A 25,203-nucleotide genomic window follows, 5' to 3' on the forward strand; every position below is an offset into this window, starting at 1 on the left:
GGAAAATTATGACTCGCTTTGTGATGTGTAAGTGATAAAATGTCAAACAAGAAATTCAAGAAATGATAACACAAGACTTGGCAGGAGAAAAACCACATTTGAAAGTCTCCGGGTGATAGAGGAAGAGTAACATGGGACCCAGAAATCATCTAAAAGAGTTGCATGAATGTGCCCCTTCAGTATTTTGCATGCTGACTTGGGTCAGTCAGTCAGTTCAGTCGCTCAGTCGTGTCCAACTCTTTGCCACCCCATGAATCACAGCACGCCACGCCTCCCTGTCCATCACCAACTCCCGGAGTACACTCAAACTTATGTCCATTGAGTCGGTGATGCCATCCAGCCATCTCATTCTCTGTCGTCCCCTTCTCCTCCTGCCCCCAATCCCTCCCAGCATCAGAGTCTTTTCCAGTGAGTCAACTCTTTGTGTGAGGTGGCCAAAGTATTGGAGTTTTAGCTTTAGTATCAGTCCTTCCAGTGAACACCCAGGACTGATCTCCTTTAGAATGGACTGGTTGGATCTCCTTGCAGTCCAAGGGACTCTCAAGAGTCTTATCCAACACCACAGTTGAAAAGTATCAATTCTTCGGTGATCAGCTTTCTTCACAGTCCACCTCTCACATCCATACATAACCACTGGAAAAACCATAGCCTTGACCAGACGGACCTTGGTTGGCAAAGTAATGTCTCTGCTTTTTAATATGCTATCTAGGTTGGTCATAACTTTCCTTACAAGGAGTAAGCGTCTTTTAATTTCATGGCTGCAATCAACATTCGCAGTGATTTTGGAGCCCAAAAAAATAAAGTCTGACTCTGTTTCCACTGTTTTTCCATCTATTTCCCATGAAGTGATGGGACCAGATGCCATGATCTTGGTTTTCCGAATGTTGCGCTTCAAGCCAACTTTTTCACTCTCCTCTTTCACTTTCATCAAGAGACTTTTTAGTTCCTCTTCACTTTCTGCCATAACGGTGGTGTCATCTGCATATCTGAGGTGATTGATATTTCTCCTGGCAATCTTGATTCCAGCCTGTGCTTCTTCCAGTCCAGTGTTCCTCATGATGTACTCTGTATATAAGTTAAATAAGCAACGTCATGCAAAATTGGAAAGTGTCTATACCCTGGACAAAGGCTCTGTGCTGAGAGCCTGAATGCCTCCCTCCTCTGGACACCTCTCAGAGGTGCTGGGAGGTGCTGATGGAAGTGGCCTTCCAGGCTACAGAAGGTAATGAAAGAAAGTGAAAGTTAGTCACTTAGTTGTGTCCGACAGAAGGTAATACTTTGCTCTTATTTCTGTCAGAGGAGAGAAGCCATGCCAACTCAGTTTTGGGTCTGAGATCTGGCACATAAAGGAATTACAATGACCCAAACTCTGTGAATAGTGTGAAAGGGGTGTCTCCTAATTGCTCAGAATCACGTGGCAGCTTACTCTGAAGTCATTGCTTAAATAACCTACTAACTGAAATATATTGACATGAACTATCAACACAACAGCTCCCTACAGTCCATTCCAAGCTCTTCCTGCTCCTAATAAGAGGTTTCTTGCGTGTCTTGCTTTGTCTATATTATGCTTTCTAATATTTCTCCAAACCATAATTGGATTTAGAAAGGGGCTATTGGTATCACGCATAATGTATTCTATTTGCTAAGACTTTAATCATATTGTGTTTACCCCACTGTACTTAATTCTTACCCAATGTCTTCATGACAGTAGTCATTCACAATACGTATTTCTTATCTTTATGTTCCTATTCTTTGATTCAAGTGTATTGATTATGTTCCTCTGATAGTTCTATCTGATGAATGCTATGGCATTCACACTAGTGGTAAAGAATCTGTTAGCCAATGCAAGAGACATGGGTTCCATCCCTGGGTTGGGAATATCCCCTGGAAGAGGAAATGGCAACCCAACTCCAGTATTCTTGCCTGGAAAATACCATGGACAGCAGAGCCTCATGGGCTATAGTCCATGAGGTCACAAAGAGTCAGACATGACTGAGCTACTGAGCACATACACATACATACATGTGGCATTCACACCTACCTTCATTTCTTCTCTTTCTACCATGTTTTCTATTTATTTTTGTGGTTAACCGTTTATTCCTGCCATGTAGTTTGTATAATCTGTCCTTGATAAAATAACCGTGAGCTCAACGCTAACTGGCTGCTTTGTAGTCATACCAAATGATACTTTGAGGAAAAATATCACAGTGAAAATGCAGGTTGATTTGTCTTTGTTTATTATCCAAGTTTATCCATATCTTAGAGGTTGTGGATGAGTCTTCCTTAAGGCAAGATCTGAGAATGAAGTCACGCGGTGGTAAGGGAGAGTAATAAAGAGATATTGCTAGCCAGAATCTAATTTTATAGCTTTCAATCCATCATAATCATTATAAAGTGGGCATTCCATTTAGCAAGTAGGAGGCTTGCCAGAACAAAGTGACTACCAAAGGAATGGCAGTGTTTTCTCCCTGGGTCTCAGGTTGGAGGTTCTATACTCCTTTATTGATATGATTACTTACTGTTGTAAGATTGTGGACTCTTTCTCTATGTCTTTATCCCTTGCTTTCTCCCTCTCTATAGAAAGCACCCTCAAATATTAGAAAAGCACAACTTTCTAGAAGTCAGATCGTGATAGTAAAATGACAAGGGAAGAACTGACCCCAGATGGCATTGTGCATGGAAGTGAATTTATAAGAGAACCATCAGGGAGTGACTTTTGCTATAAGGCTTTATGTTTTAAGGATGGGAATCATTCAGTGACTTTGGCTGTTTTTAAATATTTGTGGATTTGGCAGAGTTCAAAATCCATTTTGCCAAGTGCTTTTTTTTTCCCTGCTAATTTTGAGGTCCATGAGTATTTCATGGGAAACTTAAATTGCATATGGGATTGCTTTATAATTTAGTCATCCATTCATCTGTATAGGACATTCAAGAAGATTGGTGAGTCTTCTTAAAAATAGTTAGAAGGAAAGGTTGGTATGGTCTGATGATTAAATGAGCTACAGTCCTCAAAGACTGGAGCTGATTTCAAAAGTTAATCTCTATAACTATTAAACAGACTCAGAAAAGGGCTAGTCTCCTTTCATTTTATTATTAAACATTTTTGTATCTGAAAAGTGTGTATGTGTGTATATTAGACTAGACTAGAGAACCATGTCATAAGATAATAATGCCCGTTTCCAAGCATGCAGGGCTATCTATGGTGAAGCTGGAAGTGGGCCTGATTTTACCATTTCCATCCCAGATCACTTTTAATACCAAATGGCTGTTTTATTCATTCCTCCTTTTATTCATAATTTCATTCATTTATTTAATTATTCTTTCAACATTTATTAAGCAGCATTTACTGTATCACGAGGTCCAAGTCACCATGTTTTAGGCTTTGTGGAAATTAAAATTCGAATAGAATATGACTCCTGTCCTAGAAGGGTGGAGATTATATTTATTTATTTGTTTTGTTTACTCGGCTGAATCTGGTCTTAGCTGCTTCATCTTTTATTGCGACACATGGGCTTTCTAGTTGTGGCATGCATGCAGGCTTGGCTGCTCCCCAGTATATGGGACCCTAATTCCCCAACTAAGGCTAGAACCCTTGTCCCCCACACTATCAGGAAGGTTTTTAACCACTGGACCACCAGAAAAGTCCTTGGGCTGAGGTTATTTTAAGCCAGGTAGCAAGCACTCAATCAGAAGCCTGTAATGCTGACTTGAAGGCAGTTTGTTAGGAGGTGCAAAGGAGGAAGTGCCTGGGTTTATCCCAGAGGCCCAGGAAACCTTCAGGGAGTGGGGGTGGGGTGTTGGTGATGTTTGCTGCTGTTTCCTGTGGGTGACTGGGAAGGGTGGAGCAAGGATTTCTAGAAAGGTCTGAAAAGCACGTAAAACGGTGAAGCACTGGGGCTGGTTCAAGGGATACCAGCAAGTCCAGGACTGTCAGAGAGCAGGGAAAGAAAGAGAAGCAGGGTTGAAAAATGGGCAGTGGCTAATGTGAGCCATTTGGGCAATGCTTCGATTTTACCTGCTTGGCACTAAAGAGTCTTGGAAGGAATTTGTTATTTCTATATCATGTTTTTTAAAAAATGGGTTGAAATGTTTTCTTGTATCTCTGTTTTTCTCGACAGTGTCCTTTAAATTTTTTTTTTTTAAATTGAAGGATAATTGCTTCACAGTATTGTGTTGGCTTCTATCATACATCAACATTCCTCTAACAGTGTCTTTCCGAGAAGTCTGTGCTTCTGTTTCATGCAGGTCTGAGCTGGAGGGCAGCTTGTACAGTCCTGGCTGGGTCTTATCCAGTCCCCTCGACTTCTATGAAAAGTTCTTCAGGAACGTTACACTGCTGGGGTAGCAGTTGCAGACTGTAATAATGGTGGATTTCCACCAAAGAGTCTGCATTGTGACAGAAATGTTGCTTTCCCAAATTACTTCTCTTTGGGGGGCGGGGAGCTGCACGGCACATGAGATCTTAATTCCCTAACCAGGGATTGAACCTATGCTCCCTGCAGCAGAAGTGGAAGTGTGGAGTCTTAACCACTGGACTGCTGGGGAAGTCCCTTATTTTTAAAATAATATAAAATTTGTCTCTTCCTTTAAGTTGGAGAACTCACATCTGAGCTCTGGATGAGCATGTCACCTGAACAAACCCGACGATAGTGATGAGGTGGCTTTTTTAAAAGCCAGCGATCGGTGTTGGGGGAAAGTCAGAGAAGTGGAACATTAGCTGTCTATCTCTAGGCGCTTTGCAGACATTCCGGGCAGAGGAAAGCTAATCAGGAGACCTGCATGGGGAGAGAGGCGTGTTATTTAATTAGCTTTACAATGGGCTGACTTGAAGGCACGTGGTGGTTTTAATAGAGGCAGATAGATGTCCTTTTCTGCAGGCCTAATTGTTGGGGAAAAGCAGGGTCTTTGTTCAGGCACAGCATGAGGGCTCTGATCTCTTGGAGCCCAGGGCTGCCCTGCTTATAATTTTAGACAGAGCCATTCAGGGCTGCCCTGTAGAGAAAAGAAGAACAAGAACAGTATTGTGTGTGCAGGATCTATGCCCAAACCTCCCCAGAGTCACTAAGACAAAAAAGAGTGAGAGGACCCAGACTTGTGCATTTTAGAGTATTTCTTCATCATTTCTTTGCTCTGGTTGTTGGAAAGGGCAGAGCTACACTTTAATCAACTTGGAGCTGAGGTGGGATGACTTAACACTCTCAGAAATCCAATTAAGTCCACTTTCCCAATGATATGGCGTTCATCTTGCCAAATGGAGCGGGCAACTCGCGAGGAGACTCTGTGTGTTCCATGCTGCCAGCCTTTGCCGGCCAGATGCCAGGCACGGGCGGTGCGAGAATACAAATTATGTAGTGGATGCCCCTAAATAGCAGAATCCGTGCTGCTGACTGGCTGCGTGAGGGGCAAGGTGGGATGTCTTTTCCTTAGGTTCAGCTGGTCAGCACAAGTGGTGACACAGCAAATAGAACACTTCATCTGAATTCCAGGAGGCAAGTTGGAGCTCGGGGTGGGGGGTGGGGTGCTTCTTGGGTCCAGAATTATGTTACTAAATATGCATGAGTACAGCGCAGTTGGGCTTCCCTGATGGCTCAGTGGTAAAGAATTTGCCTGCCAATGCAGGCGACGAAGGTTAGATCCCTGAGTTAGGAAGATCCCCTGGAGTAGGAAATTGCAACCCACTCCTTTGGGAAATCCCATAGACAGAGGAGCCTGGCGGGCTACAGTCCATGGGGTTGCAGAGAGTTGGGCATGACGGAGCAACTGTGCAGGCAAACACAGCATAGTCAGATAGTCAGAATTCCAGGTTTACAGTACAAGTTGTTAGGAAACTTCTGACTGTCAGAAAGAAGATGGGATAACACAAGAAAAGACTTCTGAGAAGTGAATGCAGTGGTATACTGGGTACTAGTTTGGGGAGAGCTCAAGCAGCAAGACACAGGGCATGTGTGTAAGATTCTGCTAACTTGATGACCAACCCAAAAGCCAAATAGTGAGGCCATTTGCTTGGGATCTTATTTTGCCCAGTTTGTATGAAATCACTGAATGGGTATCAAACATACAACCCAGAGTGGGGAGAACCCAGGATTGCAAGGAGTCCTAGAGGGTGTTTATTCCTCTCTGCATGGCTAGTGTGTGACGTAGCTGTGACCATACATTTAGAACTTCCAGAACCACATTTCACACCTACGTAATGGGAATCAACCCCTTTTCATCCAAAGGGGTTGGTGTCTGGATCCATGATTTACATACTCAGACTTAAAATTATATTTATTTTAATGCTATATCATGACTTTAATTCCTGAAGAAGGAAATGGCAACCCACTCCAGTACTCTTGCCTGGAAAATCCCATGGACAGAGGAACCTGGTAGACTACAGTCCATGGGGTCGACAAGAGTTGGTTGCGACTGAGCAACTTCACTTTCACTTTTCATGACTTTAATGAGACCACTATGTCCCTATCTCTTGGATTAACTTCCATAAAAATTTTATGGTCACCAAATCCAAAGTCAACATCTTGATTTTTTAAAATGAATGATAGCAGCAAAATGTTGTTGGGTGCTTATTCTGTGCTAGACATAGTGCAAATGACTTGGCACAAATTCATTCCATCCTCAGATTAACTCTGTCAATGGGCACTGTGATCACCTCTGTTTTACAGATGAAGAAACTGAGACTCAGGCCGAGGGACTGATGGCTGTAGAAAGGCCCAGCTGACTCAAATTCTTGTCCCCTGAAGCCAAGCTTGTGCCCTTAACCACTCTATCCCATGCCTCCTCAGTTCTTTTAGAGATTAAGTGCATTCCTTATAGTTAGAAAACCAAAGCCTGATAGCTAATTTGGCAAAAAACTACAGGTCTTTGTATGGGATATATATATATATATTTTATGAGGACCATTTTTTTTTCTTAAGTCTTTATTAAATTTGTTATAGCATTGCTTCTGTTTTATGTTTTATGCTTTGGTTTTTTGGGCACGAGGCCATGTGGGTTGTTTGGAATTGTCCCTTACCTCCACACCTCAGCTCCATCACATTCAGTTAAAAAAAAATACTCTCCTGGAGAGAAAATGTTTGCTCACTAAAACGGGAGTGTATGTGGATGCTAGGTCTTTCCTGGGTCTGGCTTGGTGGTTGCCAGCCATCTGGTCTCTTTCAAGGCTGTGGAATTCCCTGAAAGAAAAGTCCATGATCTTTTTGATTTTTTCAAAATTCTGAACATTATTTAGAATTTTTAATTCCTGGAAAGGGACCTCTCCTGGGAACCTGCCACAAGAGAACCACCCGCCGGTTGCGCTTTCCTCCCACGTCCCCTGCCAGCTCCCCAACCAGCTGCACGCTCTCCCCAGCAGGTCCCTGGTGGTGCTTGCTTCCACCCAAAGCCTTTGTGTGATGAAGTCTTTCAAGATGGTTTCCCTGTCTGGGGAAAACACATGTTTCTGATCAGTCTGATGAAATACACTTCCATTAAGGAATAAGTTCTCTGTTTTCTACTTTCTTCCTTCTCCACCTTACCTATCATCTCAGAGCCCCCAACACTTGAAAGTGCTTCTCAGACCTGACTGATTAAATGGCCCCTTCTTGCACGTCACATACACCGGCTTAGCCTCTCCCCTTTTCATCAAGGCAAAGGGAGAAAGGTTTGCATGGTACAGGAGCCAATCCAGATAGATGAGATGTGAGCCGGGTCTCTTCCACCTCATGCGTCATCACCAGGGCCATCCGCTCCCTTCCAACTCCTTCACTCTGGGTGATGCAATGTGCCGAGTGAGCCCAGCTGGCTCTTTGTAAGTTAAAGAAGGCTTCCTCTCTTTGGCCCTGAAGAACAGAGAATTAAATGGGCGCTGTCATCCCGGAGAAGAGTTGACATATCCCTTCTTGAGGTGGTTTTTCAACTGTCAACTCTATCAGTGGCCTGTTTGGTGCTCAGTACATTGTAAATATGAATAATGACACTGGACACCCTAGATTTGCTTTTATGGATATACGGTCCTGTGTATTCATGAAACTCAGATTCTGTGCACGTGTTCTGCGGAACAGTACACATGCAAAAAGAGACTTGAAACAGCAAGGGACTTGAATTCGTGCTCTGCGTTTCACTTTCTCTGTTCCTAGGTTCAGCATCAGCTAAGGGAGGGCTCGTATAAATTCTTTATAACCCAGTGATGTGGTGAAGTGGAGGATGCTGAAGTGAAGGGAGGAGTAGATGCCTGAGTGAGATATTTGTAGGTGACAGCTTCAAAGAATGTTATATTTCCTGACTAGTAAGATGTTCTCCGTGTAACACACTTCATTTTTTTCTGGGGCCAATTCTGTGTAATTAGCTTGGAGGAAGGGATGTAAAATGATGTGTGTTCCTGATTCTCATGGCAGCTAAAAGGCAATGGTGGACCCCACCAAACCCATTTTTCCCTTGATTTCTATGGTTGAACATCAACCTGCTTTTCCATGACAGCATAGTCATGACCCATCAGGAGACATAACTAATTTAGTGCGAGGAGGTGTCCCCTGCCATGGTCCAGCCAGCCAGAGAGGTCAGGCATTCTCTCTGTGTCTTTGTGCCACCTGCTAGGTGGTAGCAGCTCAGTTGACTTTCCCTGTCTTGTCCTTGCCCATCTCCTCCCAACACATCCCCTATCTCACCGGAGGGGATGCCTATAGTATGGTCAAACAATTTTTAAAAAATGCATTGTTCCTGGGGACCTGAACAAATTATAGTAAGTTTGAGAAGGTGAAGGGGATGACACTGGACTCCCTATGAAGTGTCTAGCTCTTCTTCCTCACAAAGATGGAGAAAATTGGATTCATCTCACGTATTCTCTTATCTGAGTAATGGATACAGGGACTCTGAATCTTGCCTTCATGATAGTCAGTGAAATAAAAGATGCAACTTAAGTTCAGGAATTGCTGAAGACTGTTTCTGACAATATGAACAGTATGCTGTGTATAAGTTCAGACCAATGACAAAATGACTGGTTTGTTTTTGTGGTTAAGCCAAACACCATTTATTTTTTCACAAACAACTATATCCATGAATACTCATATGAAAAATAAAATGAATATGGTGACCTTAGCAATATTTTCCTTTGAGGGCATCAGAGGCAGGCGATGAGAACAGGAGAGTTAAACTTGATAAAGGCCTTTTCAATTAAAAAGAGTCACCTGTTTACCTTTTTATCTTAATCATTGGGTAACTTTGATTCTCACATTAGACTGAAAAAAGAAGACTGATATTTGAGTTCAGAAATCTGTATTTGAAATTTTAGGAAGCTATATCCGTCTAGTCAAGGCAATGGTTTTTCCCGTGGTCATGTATGGATGTGAGAGTTGGACTGTGAAGAAGGCTGACCGCCGAAGAATCGATGCTTTTGAACTGTGGTGTTGGAAGACTCTTGAGAGTCCCTTATACTGCAAGGAGATCCAACCAGTCCATTCTGGAGGAGATCAATCCTGGATGTTCATTGGAGGGACTGATGCTAAAGCTGAAACTGCAATACTTTGGCCACCTCATGCGACGAGTTGACTCACTGGAAAAGACTCTGATGCTGGGAAAGGTTGGGGGCGGGAGGAGAAGGGGACGACGGAGAATGAGATGGCTGGATGGCATCACCGACTCTGTGGACATGAGTTTGAGTGAACTCCGGGAGTTGGTGATGGACAGGGAGGCCTGGCGTGCTGTGATTCATGGGGTCGCGGAGAGTCGGACACGACTGGGCGACTGAACTGAACTGAACTGATTTGTTCGTTAATTAAATAATCAGTGACATTTATTGAGCTCCTACTGTCTTGAGCTGAGCACTGGAGGTGATGACAAACTAATTGCTGTCTTTTGGGAGTGTAGGAGGCAGATGGACATATTTAAATATTCCCTTGGGGTGTTCTGGGCACAAGAGGGCACCTCGTGGGGGTGGGGTGGAAAATTCTTTTGTAAAGAAAGTGCCCATGTCTGAGAAAGACTGAGAAATGCCCTCTGTGTTTGGTGTAGGTTTTCCTCTTGATCTTCCATTGCATCTTCTGGGCAACCTCATCCTTTCTGCTCTGAATCCTCTTCCAGCTTGAGGACCATCATTGATTAGTTCAGTTGTTATTCCTTGACTATTGGCCACGCAGGTCAATGAAATCAACTCAGGCAAGGTACCAGATACAAGACCAGGCCTCAGTTTCATTTTGGAAACTTGGAGGTTTAAATCCCAGAATGACAAGGATATAGAAATGCTGTGACAGTACCTTTTTGTGTTCCCCCTTGCCCATCCACTATTGTCAGAAAGGTGCCCTCTCCTGCTTCCTCTGGTCGCATCTCCCCTTTTCTTCTTAGAGCTAGTCGTCTTCTACTGCCCCCTTCTTCCTCTGCCTAACTTGCAGCATCGAGAACAGAATGAAGAAATTCTCCACCCCACCTTGTCTCCTTCATCTCTAGGGTGGTAAACGTTAGTCCTTTGGGGCAATTGACTTGGCATTTCCAAATGAAAGGGGGAAAAGAAAAGGGAAGATGCCACAATAAAACGATCTTAATTTAATATTCAGACTACAACTGCAGAGAACATCTGTTTTGAAGCCTGGTATTGTCTCTGTAACCCAAGAGAAAAGCAGGGTGAGATCAGATGGGGGGGCTCTTAGCCTTCCACCAGATGAAACCACCTGCAGTCTGGTTGAGGGGGTGCTCAGGATCCTGTTCTCCTGGGGCCCTGAGCTCCCCACCAGGAGCCTGGTTCTCTGCTCTGGCCATGATATCAAAGAACACTGGTTCTTCCACCATTTTTGCACACGCCATCGTCTCTCTCCATCCTCCAGGGACCAATTTAGGACAGTTTACATTAGAATTCACACTTACACTACATGAATCCAGCAGCTCCAGGGTAGCCCGCATTCCGCATGACCCAGGCCTGGACGGGGCCAAAATTCCGAGACAGGTGCTCAGTTCGCCTCCAGGAAAGGAACTGTGGTGTGGAGGGAACCTCAGATCCTGTAGCCTTGATTGGCAGCTCCTCACCACCTTCTGTGTGAGCAGAAGTCTGAGCTGTTGCGAGAGATGTACGTGCTGTCTGAACTGGTGGATTTTCAAATGTCGCCTGGTCTGTGGATGAGGCCCATCCATCCCACATTGTTGGGGCTGCAGATGCAGCTGAATGGGTCGTAATTACAGCCTAAAGAAATGGCAGACAGCGATGAGCCAGCCCAGACCCTTTCTCTCCTTAAGCCCATGCCAAGCTGTCTCCCACAGGGAATGCTAGTGTGGTTACCCTGCAGCGTGCGTGCCCGAAGACAACACATCCAGGGCAGAGGAGACTGTTAGATTTCCAGAAATCGAGTCTGAGCATCTCTCTGTTCCTATGTATGCTGTATACTGCTTCGTTTCTCAAGGGTGTCTGGAAACAGACCAAACCGAATGACAATGAATGACTTGTCCTGCAGTGTGGTATCTATAAACCCAAGGAGACGCGCAAGCTGTGAGCAGGGGATCCCTTTCTAGAAATGACAGTCTTTTCTGAGCTGTTTGACCTTGGGCAGAATGACTTATTCGCTCAGAGTCATTTTTTCCTCTGGAGCTAGCAGGGCTGAACTCGACTATCTCTAAGAGAGTCCGTCTAACTATAACATGTGACGAAGCCAATACCTAAGGCTTTGTCTCCACAGAGGCACCGCAAACGATATTCCTTCTGAACCTGATATACAGCTTTGTCGTGACTTTTAAATACAAGTCTGCAGTTTCCTCTCCCGACCAGGTAGTGCTGGAATATCTAAAGTGAGGTCCAAGCTGGGCAGGTTCTGAGGGGTTGGAGAGATTTTTTTAAAAATTAGATATGATCGTTCTCCTAATCTGTCCATAAGACAGTTCAGGTAAATGGAGGGTCCACCTTACTCTGCAAAGGGGGTGGCCACGGAGAAGATTTTTTGTGTGATTCCTCCTACGTCCTACCATCTACGTGCGTGTATGTTCAGTATCTCAGTTATGTCTGACTCTTTGAGACCCCATGGACTGTAGACCACCAGGCTCCTCTGGGATGTCGCAGGCAAGAATACTGGAGCTAGTTGCCATTTCCTATCCCAGAGGATCATCCCTACCCAGGAATCGAACACACATCTCCTGCATCAGCAGGCAGATTCTTTACCACTTCCTGACCTGGGAAGCCCGTCCTACTGTCTATTGGCTCTTAAAAGCAGTAACAGTGATTAAACTTTATTTGAGCTCTTTTTCCTGACCTAGGCACTGTGCTAAATTCTTTCCTGCATTATCTCACGTAATCCTCTAAGCAACCTCACTTTCAACAGGGAAGGACTGAGGTTTGGGATTGTTTAAAGGACTTCTGTGGAGTAATTCAGCTGGTGAGTAGGTCGAGCTGGAATTTCAATCTGAGTCTTATTCCAGAGTTTCCACTACTCAGGCTTGTCTTGGTTTTATCCTGGAGAACTTTCCCAGGGCAAACAGGGCCCAAGCCCTCCCCTCTCTGCAGCCGCCCTCTCCTCCTGGCTTCCCCCGCTTACTTATCGCTCATTGTTTATTGTACCTTCTAAACAATAGTTAATGAGTCTGTATTACACGGTCACGGGAGAGCCAGGGGTGATTTTTATTCCCTGAAACAGGGATGAGGTTGTGACACAAAAAGGTTAAGTGTCTTTGGTGAGGTCACAGAGCCAGCCTACAGTCAGTGACAGCCCAGCTTGAGTCCCCTACTTGGGTTCCTGAACTGACCCTAAGGCCTTTGGGCATCCGAGTTTAATTAAGAGAGTTCTTTTCATTTTCTCCAGTTTTCCATTTTATGGCAGCTTGATAACGGTAGATATGGAAGCCCCAGGCATCTTTCTCCCTGCAGGGTGCTTTTCAGTGACTCAACTTATCACAGAGAAACCACTTGCTTTAGAGTTAAGCTTTAGAAGCCTGTTTCTGTGTGCGACAGGGTGACTGTTGCCTTTTTTTCTCAGAGAAAAACAACCACAAACACAAAGCGGGAAGGTTGTTAATTGAAAACTTTTTTTTTTTCAATCTTACATTTGAGCCAGTAAATCATCTGTGAGTCATAAGCTTGCTCTGGATTAGCCGTTAGCGGTCTGGATGTTTTTGCACCTACCTTTAATAAAGTGTTTTTTAGCTCACAACTCTGAGATTCTTCAGTTTTTGGTCAAAATGCAAGAAATAGACAATTTACTCCACTACACTTCTGGAGAGGGACAGTCTTCAGGATCTTCCAGGATTGTCTAAAATTAGCTGTATTTTTATATTTCTTTTTTTATGGGTACTGGAGTACAGTGGAGGGAGGAGGATAAAAGAGAAACTTTACGTGTTTCACATACTCCATGTTTTTCAGGGAGTTCTTCTAAAAAGTGACTGTTTTCTTGGTGTCACTAATGTCTGACTCCACACCCCTGCCCTTCAATGCCTGATGTCTATTCTGAACCCTTCTGGCATGAAGTCTCTAGTTTGAGGAATTTCAGCGCTTGCTGGGTGTAATTCCCTAAGTCTTGGGAATGTTTGAAGATGCAATTCTGTTTTCTCTCGGACTGCTGCCTTACAAGCAAAAACAAAGTCATTCCTGGTTGATTTCTCTTGAGTGCCTTAAAAAGCAGATAGGGTCTTGAAACAACCTGCCCAAAGGGGCTGGAAGGCAAAGCTCAGCTGACCTTGTTTCATTAATGGGAAAACTGAGGCACTAATAAACCGGAGTGGACAGGAGTGCTGGGGCATAGAGCTTGTGATCAGCCAAGCCAAAGGTCAGACCTAGAGGCAGAGTGGTTCACATTGTTTAGCTCATTTTCACAAGCCCTAACTATCAAACTCACTCAACCTTTGTATTGAGAAGCTTTGGTGGCAAAGTAAAAGTCCCTAGTGACCAGGGAGGTGATAGTTCACTACTTACTTACTTGTGTGTGCTCAGTTTTTTTTTTGTGTGTGTGTCCGACTCTTTGCAACCCCATGGAATGTAACCCTCTATGTTCCTCTGTCCATGGGATTATCCTGGCAAGAATACTGGAGTGGGTTACCATTTCCTCCCCCAGGAGATCTTCCCTACCCAGGGATTGAACCCAAGTCTCCTGCGGCTCCTGCATCTACAGGCGAATTCTTTACCACCTGAGCCACCTGGGAACCCTGATAGTTCACAATTCAGTGAATATTTACTAAGTTTCTACAATGTGTCAGGCACCATGCAAGGCACTGTTTTTTAGGATATAGTAAGATACACAGTGGAGGGCATGGCAACCCACTCCAGTATTCCTGCCTGGAGAATCCCCATGGACAGAGGAGCCTGGCAGGCTACAGTCCATGAGGTCGAAAAGAGTCAGACACAACTGAGTGACTAAGCACAGCACACAAGGTACAAATATCATACAAAGTCCATAGGAACATTTAGAAAAAAATCTGCTTGTGTCCTACAGAGAATAAAGATTTCATTTATCGAAATTATCAGGTTAACCAAGTGGGATCATTGCAGGCCTGATTGGGTTACTCAAATCCCAAATATGTAAAAAATACTATAACTCTGTCCATATTAAGTGCTCCTTGTCCTTAGGGAAGTTTCATCCAGATGGGAGGTTGGATGTAAACTTCTGCTAACGTCAATATTCACAACTGGCCTCCTGCAGGGTAACTTTCCTGGAAGTCGGTGGTGGCCCCTGGCTATCTCCCAAACCCCATTCCCTGATTTGCACAGTCAAACCTTTCAAGCTTCTGTGCTTCAGGACTGGGTTAGAAAGGATGACTGACAAGTTGAGCTGTCATCATTAAGGAACTGAAGGAATAAACTTTCCCCACTGCTGGAGTGGACAATGTTTTTGGATCTATCATGGCAGGCTCTTTGAGTGTCTAATTTGCAGGGATGGGGGTGGGTAGCAGTGTTTAGGCTAGCCTGGAAAGAAAGCTGAGAAAAGGACTGAGGGAGAGAGACAGGACTTGCTCTGAGAAAGCTGCATTTGAAATAGAATACTCACACCTGGATTTTAAAAAATGCCAGCATTTCCTTAACATAACATTGATAAAACAAAATTCCCCAAAGCAACTCCTGTTTTGCACAGTTCTTTTTGCTGATGTATTCACAGTGGGTAAGGCAGGATTGGTACAAGATCTCTTTCTTGGCTGCTCATTTGAATGTGCAAACGCACAATTCATTCATGCGCTGTTTCCCTCAGCTTTTCCCAGGATCTGATGGGTCTGTTCTTGTCATCTGGGAGTCAGTGCTGTTTTCTCATACCTTTTGGAAACACAGCTGGATGACAACAATCCTTCGTCTATCAGGCTTACCCCCGTACAAATACTTTACTCTGCAGAGTCACTGGAAGACGAGCATAATCTGAAGTTTGAACCAGGAGCCCGAGATTTGAGATTTATCTTCTCTTCCTGGCTCCCTCCCTCCCTGGCTGTGGGAAACCTGTAAATTACTATACTTCAAGAGGACAAAACTGGAGTTAGATGAGGTAAGCAGGTGTGTTAAGACTTATCAGAGGCTGAGGTTACAGTTATAACCATGTGGTGGGAGTTCAACATATGCTTAGAAATCAGGAAACAGGATTAAAAATAGCTTTCTCTGAGGTTGTTCAGAGAGATTTATGTTTAATCTTTTAGTTCATCAAAGATAGGTATCAATGCCTGGCTCCTGACATATGTACATGTGTCTAGATGTGCACCTCTATGTCTACTGCTTGATTTGTTAATTAGGACCAGCTCCCTCCATTTATAACTAATGCGCCAGTGGCAAGCTATTAATTATGCAGGGGTCATGTTAGGGTATCCTAAGTGTTTGGGCTTCCCAAATGGAAAAGGGGGCTGAAACTGTGATTCTGTCATGGCTGTGAATGATGTACTCCAGAAATTTCAAACCACAGAGCTGCGCATTGTGTTTTAGAGAGTGGCAGTAGGAGGATTGTGTTTTATCTAGTAGAGGAGAATTTGTGAAAGGAAAGACAAAACTTTGGCCAATGGTGACATAATTAGAGGAACAGAACCACTGCCGTAGGGAAACTGAAAGTTCAAAGAAGCCCAGGACCGGATTCCAGTTTGGGGGCCCAGTTCTTGACTTTCCTAATACTATAGAAGTCGTTGGGCCTTTGTTTTGGGGTCTCCAGGAGTCAGCCTTGGGCTCCATCCGTACCAGTGGCAACTAGATTCTTATCAAGGGCAGCACACTTCTTAATGGATTTCTTAACAATGACGCGGGTGGGCTCTGGGAAAATCGAAGGCTCCTCCAGCAAAACAGCCCCGATCCCTGAGTCACTCAGCGGCCGGAGTCTAGTATTCCCAGAGCCCTTTGAGGACACTGGCTCGGAGCCCCTTGCTCGCACGCACGCCCCTCCGGCCGCTGCCTCACGTCCTGTGTGTCAGTCTTTGTGAATGAATGATGGACACGCACTTGGAAAACTATGCCGCTCCCGGGAGGGGGCGGGAGCGGGTGACCAAGTCCTCAAGAATGCGTGGAGAATGAGACGGACTTTCCCGAACGGCCGGGGTGGCCCGGGCACCAGCCAGCCAGCCCGCCCGCCCGCCCGCTCCGGGCTCCTCGCCCCCAGGTAGGGGGCTGCGCGGCCCGCCGGCTCCGCGCGCGGCTCCCTGGCGACCCGGCTGCAGGGCGCGGCGGGCGCGGCGGGCCCCGAGCTCCGCCCCGCTTCCTTTCGGTTTGGGCCGTCGCCGACGATTGGCCGAGGGCCCCGGGCCCCGCCCTCGGCCGCGCCCGCCTCTCGTCGCCCCGCCCCTGGGTCCCCCGGACGCCCCCGCTCCCGCCCGGCGGAGAGCCTGGGGGTGGGGGCCGGGCGCGCAGACCCACGGCCGGGGCCCGGCGCCGCGAGCTACGCCCCAAAGAGGAGGGGAGAGCGCGCGGGCGAGGGAGGGAGTCGGCTCTGGAGAGCGAGGGCAGGGCGAGCGCAGGCGGCTGCCCGCGGAGAGGAGGGAGCCGGGCGCGGACTTGGAGGGAGCCGGCGGGGCGCAGGCCAGGCGGGGACCCGGCGCGCGCGCACTTTCCCGCAAAGTGCCAACTACCCCGGAGAGAGTTCCGGGCGCTCACCTTCTGGGCGCGGGGCAAAGTCGGCGGAAATTTGAGATTTTAAAGAAGAAGGTCCGATTCCCCCCGTCCCCTTTCCCCTGTTACTCATTCCCATTAAAAAGAAAAACAAGAATAACAGCAAACTCGCTCTAGCCCCGTCTGTCCCCCCTCCCCACTCCTGGCACCATGAAGGCGGCCGTCGATCTCAAACCGACTCTCACCATCATCAAGACGGAAAAAGTGGATCTGGAGCTTTTCCCCTCCCCGGGTGAGTGGTGACTGCCGAGGCCCCCCACCCCAGCCCTTCGGCCTCTGGCCTGGGTCCGCTCCACTTCTCCCCCTGTGATCTTCCCTTCCAGGCAAGTGGTGCGTTTCTGCCCCAGCTTCTCAGCAGGCGCTGCTGGTGGCAGCTGGAAAGAGGTAGACAGGAGGAAGAGCTGGGCTGTTGGTGGCCCGAGACCCTTGTTTGGGGGGTGGGGTGGTATTTATTTTCACAGCTGTGTTTTTGTGAGTAGTGGGAAAAAGCTTTTAGCATGTCCAGCACCCTCATTCCTGCTTTCTTATTTTTCCAAATGAGCGGGAACCCTCTGGCCTTATTCCTTAACTTTAGTGAGGGTGGACACTGCCGCCTAGGACATCATCCCCTGACCCTGCCGACATCGCCCAGAGTTGGAGCTAGATGGAGAGCCCTGGGGAGTAAGAGCCCAAAGGGTGTCTAACTGGCTGGCCTTCAAGCACATTTTCAAATGTCCTGCCTTCCTGAGCTTGCCTGTCACATGTTCCTTTGCTGTCTAGTGTCTCTTTTCGGGGTTGAAGGCATGGAGATGGAAGCAGAGCTGAAATGATCATCTTAACTTGGGGAAATATCCCCATTCTGTTTATGCAGGTTACTTCATCCATCTTTCTAATCTGCCATAAATTTGTCCCTTACTACCTAAGATTGTGAGAAGAGGGAAAACCTCCCAACACCAAACGTGACTTTGGGTCTTTGGTAGGTGTGTTATCCAGCTCTTTGCAGAAGAAAGGGATAGGAAAGAAATTTCAGTTTGTCTTAGACACAGTTTTTGGTGCTAAGCAGTTTAATGGACTCTGGCACTCTAGAATTTCTGGAATAAATGTAGTTTGAGAAGAAAAGATGCTTTCTTTCAGGATAGGAACTGCCAGCTCTCTTTAAGAGCTTCATGATTTGGGAGGTAAAGGTATATAGAAAGATATAGAGGGACAAGCTGATGCTTTTGGAAAATAATTAATTGCAGTAACAGGCAGCTCTGTTGTATCTCATGATCAATAAGTTCAGCGGCTGCTCCCGGTGATTAACACTTCTTTGCCTCCACCATAATTAGTTGCTTATTTTAACCCTTTCTTAATCTGTTTAAACTTTCAACACAAGCCAAGCTGAATTTTGTCATTTGAAGATCTTTCAGAGACCTTCATGAAGACACAGCGGTGGGTAGTGACTTCTCTTACACCCCTTAACACTCACGCCCAGGGTTTTTGGGTTGCTCCCTGGGAGGTACAGAAAGACTGAGACTGTTGTCACAGAGATGCTGAGATGAACTAGAACCTCGGAGACATTTCAGGCACAGAACTACAGTTTAGAAATGATGCTGGTGTGATGGTGGCCTTCGGGGCTGGGGAGCGGGGGGCGGTGTTAAAGAAGCCAGAATAAATTCTCTTAGTCCCAACTGATGCTAACCATTTATAGAGGAAGTGAAAGGAGAGTTCCCGGCAAAGATAGATCTCAACTAATGCCTCCCTTTCTTAAGTATGGCTTGTTTATATGTGTGTTTATGGGGAAGAGACAGATTTGGTTGTCTGGGAAATAGCGTGTGGATCTGTCAGTTCAGAAACCTACAGTGGATTTGGTGTGCTGGGAAGGAAAAAGGGCCCCTAGCAACACATGTTTTAGATCACAGTAAACAGCGGAAGCATTTTGGGGGAGTGTTTTAGTAAATATTAGAGGTTTTAAGTAGATGATGCTGTTCTGTTGGTTATTGATAAAAATAAATCTTGAGCAAGTAACTATTCTTAGCTTTCCCATCTGTAAGATGGGGACAGTGAGGCCTAATGCTGCAGTCATCACCATTATAATGAGCAAATTTACAGTGTCCTTCCTTTGCAAAATGGTTTACATGCCTCTGATCCGATTTTGTCAGCAGCCTTCAGTACAACAAAATTTCAGCTGATCAAAGAACTTGGGAAGTCTTCAGCCATTCATTGTAATTAGATTTGATTTCTGGTGCTATCTTGGGAAAACTAAATAGAGAATCTTGAAAATACAGAGTGAATATAATATCTAAATTTGAGTTCGTTTTCTTTTCTGGAGGGTTAGTAGCATATATGTGCCTATTATACCCATACCTCAGAAAGGGAAATAGAGGCACAGAGAAGGTAAGTTACTTACTTAAGGATGTCTGGTGAGCCAGCAGCTCAAGTGAAATATATCCCCGTTTCTACCTTCTCAGTGTACAGTTGCCTTGAGTAATACTGCAAGTTGCCTTGGTAAAGCCTGGTAGAGAAACTTCAGTTGAGACTTGAACTTGCAGGTGCAGGGGTGCAGGAAGCATTGGCCAGGGCTGCTGGCTTTTGTTGGTGGGAAAAGACACTCACTGGCAAAGTGGGGATTTGCTTTGCCTATAAGACCATACAGGACATTTTAAAAGTTTAACTTATAGCATGGCTTTGTGTCTACAGCTGTGACTTAAATGTTTGTCAGAATGATTCTTTGGCTTGTTTAGTAGACAACTATTTGGGGGAACTTAACTTGTTTCATTAATTACACCAGCTATCACCTCCGCGACCCCCCCACCCCCCGCAATGTATGAGAGCTGGAGAGAGGCAGGAGGGAGGTGGGTGTACCAGCAGGAGCCCAGGGTTATTTGCCAGTCTCAGTGGCCAGGGTCTGATCAAGAACTTTTATTTATTCACTTTTATTCTGGATTGAGGCCTCAGGAGTTTTGACAGCTTTTAGGGCCAAATGAACATATACTTGGACATAACACTGGCGTCGAACTTCCCTTGTAAGTGTAAAGTTGCATATATCACTTTGATTGTAATACATGATTGCTGGGTTCTCGGAGCTTAAATGGGTTAAAACAAACATGACCACAGAGAGTCCGTGGAGTTCCCTCCTGGTGTGGAGTCTGCTGAGAAGGGGTGGAGGCTGGGTGCCAAAGCAAATACATCCCAGCCGCTTAATTTTTTCTCTCCTTCCCCACTTCACCTTCTTGGTGAGGTGAGCAGTAATGCTCAGAGAAGAGCAGGAATTCTAATTCTGAATGTTTGGTCTTTTCCAAGATTGAAGGCATCAGCCCCCTTCCTACCCTAGAAAAGGCTGTCCATCCCTCTGACCTCTATTGCCTTAGGAGACAGGAAGAAGCTCCGTTTCCTCCCAGCGCCTTCGGTCAGTCTTTGTAACTTCAACTATGCAGACAAAAAGCGCAGAGCTGCCACGCTCTTAGGATCACTCTTTCACTGTGTCTCCAGACCCCCAGGGACCATTCTCCTTTCAGAGCAGGGTCTCTGGAGCCAGCCTGTCTGATTTTGAATCTCAGTTGTGCCACTTACTAGTTTTGTGACTTTGAACAAATCTCTCCGTGTTCCAGCTCCTGCATCTGTCAAATGAGTATGATCACCGTTCTACCTCATAAGGTTGATGGAAATAAATCTGTTACTGTATGCATATCTTAAAACAGTCCTGATCTGTAATAATGCACAAAATGACCTTGGTGACTGTAGAGTTGGGTGGTTGGGGGGTAGCTTAAAGTGTTTTGTAGGGGCTACAGCTGTCTTATGCACCTTCCCTAATCTCTTACTTGAGAGGGAAAGAAGAGTGAAGTGCCTCACTGAGATCTCACACTCTATTCTGTGCCCCCAACAGCAAACTCATTGAACCAGGGGACACTCAGAGGGTCAGGGCATCTCTGGGGCTTGGCTGTCAGTTACAGGCTCAGGGACTCAGTCAGCTACTCTGGGTGCTGGAGGTTGTCAGTGCTGCCTGGGAGCAGAGGCCAGAGCACATTTGCAGGGTTGATGGAAATGCAGAGATTTTCAGTTATGCAGGGTTGAGAAATGCATCATGTCCAGTTATTATGAAGTATCTCACATTTATTTATTTGGTTGGCAGAGCTTGCATTCCTGGCATTTTTGGTTGGTTTGTATTGCTGTTTTGTTTTGCTTTTTTGTCTCTGTAACTTTTTTTCTTTCTTAAAGAGACCAGACCACCCTGTAGGGGGATCACCTCCTCCTAGGAGACAGACCAGTCCAAGATCTACCCTACCAGAGCTCTGCTTGCTCTGGGCTCCATCAAACTCTGCAGAACCGAGAGCTGGTTAGCGTAGGTCAGGATTTTTCAGGAAAGCCAGGCTCCCTATTGCAAAGAGCACAGATAACTCTGCAACAGCGACAGTGTAGTTACAGTCGGCGCTGGTTTGCAGAATGGATCACCTAGGGCTGTGATGGCATTCCCTGAGTTCGCAATGAAGGGAGATTCCTGCCATTCCCAAGTTGTAGTGGGTATTTCTGAAACATGTCTTGAACCTGCATTTTGAACCAGGCTGTTTGCCACGTCACACCCGGACTCCGGGGTAGGGGACATATTATCATATCCCTTGTTTAGATGCGGAGGAGGATATTCCAAGATACGCATAATTTCCTCAAGGCTCAAGGTTAGAAATTTACAAATTGATGAGCCTTGTGGAGCATTTTATACCTTACGTAAAACAGCGTGTTATTCACAGAAAGCCAGGGAATTAAAAGAGGCAGCACTGAGGGGGTTGGTGCTTTGGGAGTTCAGGGGGGCAAGGGTTCCCTGTCACCCTTCATGACTCCTCTGAGTTAGGGACAAGGGCCTGTCTGTCCTGTGAACTCCCTCCAGAGCCAGCAGTCCAGGTGTGTTGCTTTAAGAAGATGTGTAAAAATTCCAGTAACGCTTGCCTGAGATCACCAAGCAGAGACCCAGGCTTCTTGTTTTTCCAGTGCTTTCCAGACGGAGTTCCTTTTCTCACAGGTGAGGACCGGATTGTGTTTACTTCCAAGGTTGCATCCTTCCCGGAGCTTCCCCATTCGGCCTGTTTTACCTCTTTCATCCTGGACACAGCTCTGCATGGATCTCACTCACAAACAGGGTGACGGAGACGTAGATCGGTAACCAGCTTGTTTTCTTAGTACAGATGTAATTTAATTTTTCTTCTTGTGAGGAAGACAGAGGTCCCTGCGTTTGTTGTCTCTACTGCAAATACATTTTACTTTTTTTTCTGCCTAAAGTGTAGAGTTTTCGAACCCATGTCATGGGTCAGGGCATGTTGTTTTTGCTGATGTTTGGTTGCTAAGTTGTGTCTGACTCTTTGCAACCCCAAGGATTGCGGCACACCAGCCTTCCCTGTCCTCCACTGTCTCCCAGAGTTTGCTCAAACTCATGTCCATCGAGTGGATGATGCTATGTAACCATCTCATTCTCTGCCACCCTTTCCCCTTTTACCTTTGATTTTGGTGTATTCTGGTACAAGGAGGGAAGTGGAGCCACAGGATGCTACATGAGATGTGCTCGCCCTGCGCGGCCCACAGCTCAGAGGGAAACCAACAGACTGCCTTGGCAGCTTGTCCTTGGGTGAGGCCTCGGTTCCTCAATCACTGCTTTATGGGGAACATTTTCTCCATACAATACCCCTGGGCCCCCACAGTTATCAAAGAGAGCAGTTTGTCCGCATGTTTTTATCTGGCTGCTCTAGAATGAAACTTTGATCCCCCTGCTCAGATGGAATCTCTGATGGGATTTACCACACTATTCACAGCCTTCTGGGTATCCCTGGTGGCTCAGCGGTAAAGAATCCGCCTGCCAGTGCAGGAGAAGCAGGTTCAATCCCTGATCCAGGAAGATGCCCTAGAGAAGGAAATGGCAACTCCCTCTAGTATTCTTGGCTGGAGAATCCCATGGACAGAAGAGTCTGGTGAGCTCTTCTCAGTTCATGGGGTTGCCAAGAGCCGGACATGACTTGGAGATTAAAACAACTCTCAGCATTCTTGGTTTTTTTTTACTTATACAGCTATTAAGCTCTTCTTAACTCAGGGTTCGGAATGTCACGACAGTCCCCCATCTGTCATGCTTCTTTGTTGTGTATCTACAGCTCCATTTTGCTGGAGCAACAGTTGAAGACATCTCTTCAGCCATTTGCTGGTTGAAGAGATCTTTTTCCAGAACATTAGTACATGTTTTTCAGGTTTCAGAAACAGCCTATTTCTACTTGGCCACTTCTCTGAAGCCCTATGCCTATCTGTGTTACTGTTTTCTTTTTAATTGTGTAGTTTATAGTCTCCATGCAGATACAGAAAGAAATTGGCCTGTAGGGTAGGTTACAGCAGATCCAATTTCATTGGCAGGGAGCCATGCTTACAGAAACACTCAAAATATTGCTGTTTGAGCCATAAGTGTTTATTGATTATTTGGCCAGGTTCTTTATATTTCCCATGTTCTTTCCAGTTTCTGCCGCTTGGGACCAGGCTTGTCACTGGGCACTGGAAAGGTGGCTTCTTACTGCCCATCAGCTGGTCTCATTGTCCTTTTTCTGAAGCATTTTATTCTGTCTCTGAGAACTGTAAGATACTGGCCCAGATGGTGCTTTAAGAGCCAGTGCAGCACTGGGAAGTTGTAGGCTATTGGACTTGAGATCTTGATGGTGTGTGCCTAAAATTTCCCATCCAAACTGGGACACTTTTCAGAGTATGAGGGTGCTTTTAGTGATTATACCAGAATAAGAGGTAAACGTAGAGAAGGACTCTCCCCGGAAACCGGGTGCACGCCACATAGACACTGATTTTGGACAATAGTATTTTTATGATATCTGTTCTCAGTTGCTAATTTTAGGGTTTTAGGCCATCCAGAGTAAGCTAAAAGGACAAGATTCAGAGTTTGAAGAAATTCAAGTTCTGTGTGGTTTCCCCCAACCGTGAGTTATATTTTTAAATGTGTTTTTGACACATAATAGAATATTTCTCAGCGCCTGGGAAACAACTAAAAATCAACCTCAAACGAGTTCGCTCTAAGCATTTGAAACCTCTTGGTAGCTTTGGGGAGCTATGCTGAGCCGTTGATTTCTGCTTTGCAAGGTTCTGCGGAGGAGCTGTAAGCTTTAAACGTGTAGGGTGTGTGTGTGTGAAAATGAACTTCTGAGTAGGGGGAAATGCCAATATTTCCCCCTATTCATTTCATTTACACATATGAAGACGATGACATTTTTTGGTGTAATGTTTATACAAGATGAGAAGTTTTACATTGGGATCAATAGGGGCAAAAAAAAAATTTTTTTTTTTGTTTTTGTTCCATTGGAGAAGACTCTTGAGAGTCACTTGGACTGCAAGGAGATCCAACCAGCCCATTCTAAAGGAGATCAGTCCTGGGTGTTCATTGGCAGGGCTGATGCTAAAGCTGAAACTCCAATACTTTGGCCACCTCATGCGAAGAGTTGACTCACTGGAAAAGAGTCTGATGCTGGGAGGGATTGGGGGCGGGAGGAGAAGGGGACGACAGAGAATGAGATGGCTGGATGGCATCACCGGCTCGATGGACAGGAGTTTGAGTGAACTCCGGGAGTTGGTGATGGACAGGGAGGCCTGGTGTGCTGTGATTCATGGGGTCGCAAAGAGTCGGACACGACTGAGCGACTGAACTAAACTGAATTGAACAGGGGTAAAAACAGAGGGTAGAAATGTAAGCCCTTCATTTTTTAGGATGGGAGGAAGGGAACTGGTGCATTTAACTGTAGTATTTCTTTTCTCTAAAAAAGAAGAGATAGAAGAGAGGTGAGGGAGAAAAGAGTAAGACATTATGAAAGGAGTAATGAAAGAATGAAAGGAAATCGCATAAAAAATTAAAGAATTTAAGTGATATTTTATAGACTTTTGGGAAAACTCCCATATGGACCAAACATGGCGCTTGAGTAGGAATTCCAATCCAAGTGGCTGGGTGGGTGGTCTTGGATCTGCTGTTCCCACTCTGTCTGTGTCATCTCTTCTGAATACTTTCTATCCTGCACAGGTCGGGGCAACCCAGATGGAATAGTCCGTGTGCTCCAGGTGCTTTCATGGCCCATAGTGCAGGAGGACCATTGAACTTGTAGAAGTACATGGGGGGGTCAATGATTGTTTCTATTTTCTGTCTGTTGGGTGCTTTCTTCCAACAGTTCTCGGCTAGAATAATTTCCTAGGTCAGCTTCAGGGAGAATATGGGTATTTCCAAAGCGTTTGAA

At 45.6% G+C, this 25,203-nt stretch overlaps 1 protein-coding gene across 2 annotated transcripts in view; it reads left to right on the forward strand.

The window, feature by feature from the left end:
• Positions 1-25,203, forward strand: part of ETS1 (ETS proto-oncogene 1, transcription factor) — a 130,788-nt gene that overhangs the window by 38,524 nt on the left and 67,061 nt on the right. The window contains exon 1 of one of the 2 annotated variants that reach the window (XM_055415893.2): positions 16,736-17,228. The exons of the other annotated variant lie outside the window; for it this stretch is intronic. Within the exon in view, the coding sequence (XP_055271868.1) occupies positions 17,147-17,228 (82 nt within the window). The 5' untranslated portion in view covers positions 16,736-17,146. Of the gene's footprint in view, positions 1-16,735; positions 17,229-25,203 lie in introns of those variants that run through there. 2 annotated transcript variants of the gene reach the window in all.

This window comes from Moschus berezovskii, chromosome 25 (genome assembly GCF_049115385.1).
Source record: "Moschus berezovskii isolate FMDL1 chromosome 25, NW_MosBer_1.0, whole genome shotgun sequence".
Classification (NCBI taxonomy): Eukaryota; Metazoa; Chordata; class Mammalia; order Artiodactyla; family Moschidae; genus Moschus; species Moschus berezovskii.